Here is a 9,330-nt window from a genome sequence, read left to right as displayed (position 1 = left end):
TACGCTACTGTTACTGGAAAAAAAAAAAACTAGGAACAAAGAAAGGTTTCTTTTTTTGAAGATGAAGCGAGCACCTTTGTAAATCCCGGACTTCTGATTGGTCAAAACATACATGATCACGTGATGTTGCCGGACGTAGACGGGTCATTGATCGATCGACCGCAACATCCGAGGTTTCCCTGCCATCATTTAAAGCTTTTTTTCCTGCTATATTCTGCATCAGTCCAAATCCACAACTTCTAATGCACGACAATAGTCAATGTGGACCTTTATCTGTCTTCATGTAAGCTCTGTTTTCGCTAATTGACAGAATTTAGCCTCATAATGTGCAGTGTTACCGTCTTTGCTCAGTAGCTTTTGCATTGTTCTGCTTCCGGTCATTAGCAGCCGCTGATACGGCACTTTTTGGGACAAGAAGAGCCATGGACAGAGGGTCGTTGGTGATCTTTGTCGTGGTGCTCCTAAAGGGGTCTTCATTGGGAGATCCAGCTGATCCCGCTCATGTGGACGGAGCTCCGCCTTCAAAAATAGGCAAGGAATACAGTACATAGACATGTTAGCTTCAAAAAGCACTTCATTCAAGACAAGCCTCTGTTTCGGTGCGCCAATGGATCTTATTTTTTTTCCTGGAATATGCCCTACATGTTATACACCAATGTACCTTAGCCAGGCAGATCTGAGAACTCAAAAGCTGGGCCCAGGTAAAAACTTGGATGGGAGACCGGATGGGAGGCTGTGCTACATATATAATTTACCACCAATCAGTATGCAGTGGCAATATACAATATTGTGAAGGTTATATATTGGACTATTATTATTATTATTATTATTATTATTATTATTATTAGGACCAGTGAATCATTCGTCACTTCACTGCCCTCTATTGTGGATTCTGCAATGTTAATTTAGCAAGAAAATAAACCACAATCTGAAATGAAATATTCAATAAAAAGGTCCAGGGAGATCTAGGGCTGTAACTATCGATTATTCCCTTCCCATTTAAGTCTGTGTGAACCAAAAAACGATTAATCGATTACTAAAATAGTTGTCGACTATTTCAGTAATCGATTAGTCGTCGATTAATCGATTAGTCGTTTCAGCCCTAGGGAGATCATTTTACTACATGTCGGTGCATGGAAACCTCATTAATTGAAAAGGGGGTGGTGAAGTGATGGAGAGTCACAGTGAGGTTGGAGAGGGCCCAGTGGAGGAAGGGGCTGGATGGGAGGTTTGTGCCCACTCATTTCAGTTGTTTTTAGGGCACTTCAACACGCAGCACGTACTTCACCCCTGGTTTGAATAATAAATTCATATTTCTCTAAAACATATTACATAGTACATTTGCTTGTTTTAAAATAAAGATTTAGATCACTCTTCACATTTTTAGCACTTCCAAGAGCATTACCATTGGTGAATAAACGGCTAACTTAAACCAAGGCCTTGTATGCAGGCTTTATACATACATACATATATATAAGACTCCAAGGAGACAAAACATTGCCTAAGTATAATTAGTAACTAAGGCTATTATACTATACTGCCTTAATAATTACAATCTTTTCGATTTGCTGATTGCAACCATTCAAGTCCAGATTTCAGTTTGATATCCTATATTCCCCTTCACATGCTTGTTCTTCCTGTTTGCCGTAGCGGTGGTGGGTGCGGGGATCGGAGGCAGTGCCACAGCTCATTTCCTGCGGCAACACTTTGGTCCTGAGGTTCAGGTCGATGTGTTCGAGAAGGGACAGGTTGGAGGTCGTCTTGCCACGGTAACGGTCAATCACCATGACTATGAGTCTGGAGGCTCCATCATCCACTCACTCAACCTACACATGCAGGAGTTCGTCAAAGTACTTGGTGGGTCCACATGAATGGTTTATATTTATTGTATTTTACCTAATATGTATCAATGAGTTTTATTTCTCATAGTTAAATACAGCTGTCTTTCACACTTAAGTGTACATTTTTGCCGGTTTAATGTGATGTACACTATCATGCATGTTTTTTGTTGATGGGGAAACCGGAGCTCCCAGAGGAAACCCAGCCAGACGCGGGGAGCGAAACCAGCAAACTCCATACAGAACTTCTCATTACCTTGACATGATTTGACTGTTTTTGTCAGAAGTATAATCAGAGACCTGTGAGAGTGGAGTGTCTTATCAGCATGGTCAGTCACCTGACAGTGACAGGTGTATCCGACAGGCCACGCCCCTGCTGGCTGGTGGTTCCTAAAGGAGTGTGCCCCTTGTGCGGCAAAGTTTGAAAACTTTGTTCATTGTAAAGGGGCCCCATGCTTCCTGATTTTTGGTACATTCATGAACCAAATTCTTTCAAATCAATAACATTTGCTTTTCTCTTTAATCAATCAGTCAGTCAATTAATTAATTAATTGGTTGTTTGGTATAGCCCAATATCACAACGGGAGTTGCTTCACAGGGCTGCACCAAACATTAAAGCAACAAACAACATTAAACATTAAAACAATAAACAAGACATTGTAAGGTTCAGACAAATGAAGTATCCAGGCAAACATAATGTCCAAATAAACGTCGGCAGCGGGTGGTGACGAGCTGTGTGGGTGTCCCCCGTAGAAAAACTAAAAAACCCTCCATGGACAGGGCTGAAGACACCATCTGAAACAGGCACTCTTTAATTTGGCTGACTTGCTGTTTCTTGTTGTTATATCACTATATAAAGTAGGTTGTACAAAACAGGAATGCATTAAGTATACAGCGTACACTTGCAGCAGTTTAGCATAAATGTATTCACTAAGTATGTTTGCAATGTTCTTCTGTGTAATGCCCCCCTCAGGTTTAAAGTACCGGCGCAGTGTTGCCGGTAAAACAGCAGTCTTTAATGGAGAGGAGATGATTTTGGAGGAGACAGACTGGTATCTCCTGGACTTGTTCAGGCTCTGGTGGCGCTATGGCATCAGCTTCATCCGGCTGCAGATGTGGGTGGAGGAGATCATGGAGAAATTCATGAGGTAAACATTACACTGTGTTGCTTTGTTTGATATTTGTGCAAATCTGAGCTTCTTGTGAATAGACCTTCAGATTATATAATTTAATGGTGTCATACTTTCAGTGGGGTGTATCCTTTTTTTGTGCATTTGCCAGATATATCTAAATGGAAAATGCAAAAATATTGAACCTGATGATTGACATTAATGACGAGGCCCTTCACTGTGCTATATTATAACATATTTATATAACATATTATAACAACAAAATCAGCATAATGGTCATTTTATCTGCCTCCCATCCCAAATAAATATTATAGGCCTATATAATTCATCTGAAATCCAGCAGTGTTGCATGCTGAGTAATTGGCAGGATGTAATTATGGTGCAACTTTGTGTAATTTATAATCAGCCCCATACCTAGATAATGGAAGTCTGTCTGACATTAGTTTACTTTTATGTAATGTTTTTGAATTGCAATGCTTCTTTTATTTCACCATGCAACTAGTAAGTATTGTTGACAGTGAAGCCAACTGAGGGCTAACAATATAGTGTATATGCTGCCTCTGACTCGAGGGACGTAGCAAAAATAAACAACATAAGGAGAGTACTGAGCATAGATTATTCCTATAACCACTGATTATTTATTTTGATTACAATTGAAAACAGCCATGACTTAGCACATTCATTGTCCAAACGGTGCTACAAGATTCTACAATACTACATAACATTAACGTTACCTACTCTCTGCTAGTACATCTGACATAAAGTGTTCAATTGAAGTCACACCATGTTTCAGGAATTGAACTTATAAAAGCCTGATTTACTTAATTTAATTGATTTTAGGAAAACATGGCAGCTATAAATACTCTTATTGTCTCTACAAGCGAGTCAATGCCGAGGCTATTTTTGCAATTGTTTACCAAAGTTTGGAAGATGAAAGCAAAGCAGCAACATTCCCATGAAGATAAGCTGATAAGCTCCCTGCAAAGTGAAAGTCATGTTTGAGGAGAAGAAAAAAGTCAGTAAAAATCTATTTCTCGGCAGTAAAACATTTGTAGGCCCATCTTTGTATATAAGATCAAACACTGGCAATTTAGCAGTTTGTAATTTCAGTTCGTTCTGCTTCCTTCCTCAGGATATTGTCTTATTTTAGTCTCTGTGATTAAAAAGATCTTAACACTGGCTCTTCCTGTGAATATATATTTATGTGTCACTGTTTAATTATTGAATATTTACAAAGGGTATTTAAAACCTGAATTGCTGGGTTGCAGGTGACATCACAGCATTCTAAAGGCCTATGCTATTATATAGAGGAAAAATGATTTTGTTTTTGAGGACATTTCTGGCCTTGTACAGAGAGATCATGGACCCAGTGACTGATATTAATGATCATTTTTCTAATTCATAAATTTTCTTTTTAGATACGACTTGTGAAAGTGTAATGCTGTTATAACTGGCTCCTGCCCCCCGTTGGGTCCGATGACATCATCACATTTTAGAACCTGCAACCCAGCAATACTTCCTTGTTCCTACAACAAGCCATAGTGCACCCGGGGTCTTCAAACTTAATATTATGGGAATCTGTAGTAACACGTGCTGCAGACTTTAGAATGTACTTTTAATCAAGAATGGCATGTAGACCTTTCTTTTAGTCTGCCAATTTTAATCAAAACTACTCATTTTATATTTTCTCAATAGATTAATTTTGATCTGTCAGACCCAAGCCTTGTAAATCAGTTTTGTTAAGGCCTGGACAGTATGAAATATTACCGGTTTGGCTTTACGTAAACGTGTGTAATGCTGTCTGTGTGCAGGATCTATAAGTACCAAGCCCACGGTTATGCCTTCAGTTCAGTGGAGGAGCTCTTGGACTCTCTCGGAGGCAGTGGGTTTTTGAACATGACCCGCAGGCCACTCTCTGATTCGCTTCTGGAGCTGGGCGTGTCTCAACGCTTCATTGATGAGGTCATCGCTCCCATCATGAGGGTCAACTATGGACAGAACGTCAGCCTCCCGGCTTTTGTGGGTGAGACGGACGGGAGAATAGAAGGGAGAAGTGTTTAACAAGGAAGTTGTAACTGACACTCTGGTTAAGATTAGTAACCAGGGCCAAGGATAGAGTAAATGGGGATTCCGTTTATCATATTGTTCCATTCCATTTTTTTTAATCAAAACACACCTGGGGTTTCGTTTTGATCCGCTAGCACATCTTTGTACCATATCTTCACTGGATGTTTGCACATGTACAGTATATGCAGATTTCAGAATCACTGTGTTTTAGCATCTACTTTCTACAAAACAAATGTCTCAACATTGTGCAATCACTGATTAAAATCTGTCGAGCTTTTCGTGCCAAGTCTAAACTCCAGGCTTCTACAAAGAGTGCGAGAACAAATAAGAGAAAGAGGTGTTGATGCTAATGAAATAGAGCGAAGCCTCTGAGCGGAAGGAAGCAGGTGCGGCGCTGCTGTTAATTGCTCGTTTTCAGATTTCCAAATGTGCTGACGTCACACCTCCGATGGGGGCAGGAGCTAGAGTTGTGTCTCTCTGTCAAATCCACAAATGTTCGGCCTGATCATTCACACTTTGTCGTCCAAATTGGACTCGGACCTCAGCTCAAGCTTATTTTAATGACTCGGTCTAAAACTGAGCAATAATGACCGAGCGTGGCTTGAATTTGATACAACACAGGACTGTTGGGTTAAATGAAGAAGACACATTAGTCTTCAAACCTGTACCTATTAAAACAAAAACAAAGATCATGCCTCATTATCTCAGATACAATAGACCTCTCAAACGCTTTGGTGTCTTTGGTTTTAATGTGCCATTGGTTTGGTCTGACGTGTTTTTCAGGAGCTGTGTCTTTGGCCGGAGCCCAGAGCAACCTATGGGCTGTGGAGGGAGGGAACAAACTGGTGTGCTCGGGACTGCTCAAAATGGCCAACGCAAACCTCCACCAGGCTCAAGTCACCTCTGTCACTCCGGTCAAATCAGGTACAATGGGATGGATGGATTGATAATTGCAACCTTTGTGTTCTGCTAAATGTGTCCTGACTTCGATTGTGATTGAGCTTCCAGCACTTTGTAATTATGTTACAGGAGAGACTCTTCAGTACAGACTCAGCTTCACCTCTGACACTGGCTCCAGCTCCGATCTTTATGACATTGTGATCATGGCCACGCCCCTTCAGGAGAGCATTCAGTCAGGGATCCGATTTGAGGACTTCATCCCGCCCTTCGACCAGTTGCCCGGTTACTACCACGGCACTGTCGCCACCATCGTGCACGGATACCTCAACACCACTTACTTTGGTTTCCCCGACCCGCGGCTGTTCCCCTTTGCCAGCGTTTTGACCACAGAGAAACCCCAGATGTTTTTTAACAGCGTGGCCAGTGTCTGTCCCGTCAACATCTCTGCGGGTTTCAGACGAAAACAGCCGCAGGAAGCTGGAGTCTACAAAGTGTTTTCCCCTCTCGCTCTGGACAAAAGTCAGCTCAAAGCACTATTCAGGTCAGCACACTATTCAAACCGGAAAGAACTTTGGTTACAGTAAAATCTAGAGGTTGGCATTCAGAATATCTTTTTTTTTCCCTCACAAATTGACATTAAAATCATTCAAAAAGAGCAAATAGTATTACTTGAAAAAATACATAATTTATAAACTCCAGTTTTCTTTATTTTATGCTTTATGTGTAATCAACCTTTGGGCCCCCCCCTGCATTTCCTCTGAGGCCACCTCAGACCCACTGATTTAAAGCAGAACTATGTAACTTCTTTACCTTAATAAATCCTTTTTGTAGTCCCTCTGTAATACAAGTGTTAATGGTCTTCCATCTCCCCCGGTGTCTCTGGCCAGAAAACCACCCTTGCAACTTTCCCTGCTCCGACCCTGAGACCCCATACACAATAATGGAATCACGAAGAAGAAGCTAACAAGCTAATGGGCAGAGCTAACTGCGGGCTAGCGCCACTTTAGCAGTATTTACAGCCAAGTTTGGGTGACAAAAATTATCTCCATTGTGTAATTGGGTTGTGGCACACTGTACAATATCCCTCTCTCCCTTTGTCTTTTCTGACAGCTTAGTATTTACTCTTACAGACAATTAATGATTTAAAAAATTCAACATGCTACAACACCTGCAGTGGCGCTTATGGCCTCTCGAGGCATGAGTTACTTAGTTCTGCTTTAAGCTTTTCCTACAATAAGTAACAAATGTAGAAATTGACCAAATCACCTACTATGTCTGGTTTACTGTAGTGATTGGAAAATAACTTGACATATATAATGTACACTGTTTTCATGCACAACAACCTTACCAACCTCCCTATAATGTGATTTCAGGTCTTATTACTCCGTACAGGTGACGGAGTGGTTGGCCTATCCTCAATACGGCAGCAGCACAGGCCTCCCCTCCATCGAGCTCCACCCAAACCTGTACTATCTGAATGGGATTGAGTGGGCCGGCAGCGCCATGGAGATGAGCTCTGTAGCCGCTAAAAACATCGCGCTGTTAGCCTACCACCGCTGGAACCGTCAGGGCGACATGGTGGACCAGAAGGACCTCATGCACAAGATCAAGACAGAACTATGACCAAGTAACCAGCAACCAAGCAAATAGACTCAAAGGGGAGTGAGCAAAACTGTGCCTGGATTTATAAAGTGCATGATTAGTAATGGCTACAGCTGTGCAAATATATGTTTTCAAACCAAGTGTCACAACAGAACATTCAGCCATTTCCATAAAGCATGTTTTAAACACAAAAGTGGTGAACCAGGATTCACCTTTAACCGAATTACATTAAGTACAAAATTTGATGAAATCTTCAATTCGACCTAATTCCAGACTCATGATCCATTACACATGAATAAAAAGGACTAGGCAAGCAATTGAAAAGACAACCATGCCAGTGTCTCCATAAGTCAGACTGATGACATGTCGCATTTTATGTTTGTGAGGGACACTAATATTTCATTTTCAGACATACACATAGAGCTGTGCATCAAAGTCTGTAGTACCGCCTGTAAAGTCTACCATTTCTTGACCATCTTGGCATCCTCAAAAGGACAATATAGGCCACCTGCAGCCTGCGCATACTGGCTTTCTTATAATCCAGGTGAGCCGTGTACAAGGGGGTACAGTACAGTATGCTTGCTTTATCAACACTCTTCAGAATAAGTGCTCCAAGTGTTAAGAAACCTCAAAGGACAAGAGGTATCATCTTCGCCACTGCAAGACCTCCTCATACAGTTGCCTTATAATGAGTTGTTTATGACCTATAAGCATTGGCATAATATCAATAGTCACAAGAGCTTAGACGTTTTATTCATTGATTTAAACCAATTAAAAAGTTTTGTCCCTTATTTAATCTTATAAACTCCTATTGTATTATACTGTTCACGCATGCTTTGATCTATGGGGATAAAGAGTTACACAAAGTCAAGATAAACTAGTCAATGTACAGCTATAGGCCAAGAACAGAAAACAGTAAGTGAAAGTTACTATTATCTGCGCTTTCATGTCCTTTTATGTTCAACCCAAACTACCAACCTGTTCTTTGGAGAGCTCCTGCTAATTTTCTGAAAGTGAACCTTTCACTCATAGCTTTTCACGTTACAGCACAGGTAATAGCCTCACCCTAAGGGACAGGTTAGTATTTTTTATTAGTAATTACATTGTTAGCCATAGTTGTACTATTTCATTCTTTTACCATGTATTACTTTGCAGCTGTGTAACCCAGTTTTCTTGTATCTTCTTATCTTTATCTTTGTAGTATCTTTGTAACTTAATTATGACTCGTTTACGGCTCATTCCTGTTGTGTACCCTATTTATCTGTTCTTCCTGCCGCCGCTTTTGTTGCATAATCCAGCGGAAAGAATGTTTTCGTGGAGCACAGCCAGTGAGCTTCATTCAACACTGGACTGAAAAAAAAAAAGGCCGCATCAACATCGTGACTTAATGTGGTAATTAAACTTGTGTAACTTTTGGGAAATGCTTTGCAAAATGGCATAACAACAAAGCTTTGACTGTTCAATAGCCACAAGAAACAGTCCTATTTTTTGTTTTTGTTTTTTACTATTATTGTTTTCTAAATGACAGTACTGTGAAATGACATGTTCGATGTGCTAACAATGAGATAAAAGCGCTGACAAAATGACCTTAATTATTTCCTTTTGTTTACATGTATTATTACATATGTCTTGAAAATATCTGCCACACATCATAGTTGTCTGTTCAAACTACTGTATATTACTCAGAGAATATAGTTGGGGAACACAAACACAAGCCTTATTACAAAACAAGATAAAAGTGTGCTTTACTGTTTAAGTCACGCATTTAAACTGTTAGCTTCACTTTTACCTGC

At 40.5% G+C, this 9,330-nt stretch overlaps 1 protein-coding gene across 1 annotated transcript; it reads left to right on the top strand.

The window, feature by feature from the left end:
• Window positions 1-126: 126 nt before the first annotated feature.
• pcyox1l (prenylcysteine oxidase 1 like) lies at window positions 127-8,438 on the top strand. The gene is made up of 8 exons (XM_079566469.1): window positions 127-283; window positions 385-531; window positions 1,651-1,857; window positions 2,812-2,986; window positions 4,780-4,991; window positions 5,819-5,959; window positions 6,065-6,476; window positions 7,309-8,438. Exons 2-8 carry the CDS (start codon window positions 423-425, stop codon window positions 7,556-7,558), a joined length of 1,506 nt encoding a protein of 501 aa, XP_079422595.1. The 5' UTR covers window positions 127-283; window positions 385-422; the 3' UTR covers window positions 7,559-8,438.
• The last annotated feature ends 892 nt before the right edge of the window (window positions 8,439-9,330 follow it).

This window comes from Gobius niger (genome assembly GCF_951799975.1).
Source record: "Gobius niger genome assembly, chromosome: 11".
Classification (NCBI taxonomy): Eukaryota; Metazoa; Chordata; class Actinopteri; order Gobiiformes; family Gobiidae; genus Gobius; species Gobius niger.
The sequence above is the reverse complement of the archived record's forward strand: the minus strand, read 5'-3'. Positions and strand labels throughout refer to the sequence as shown.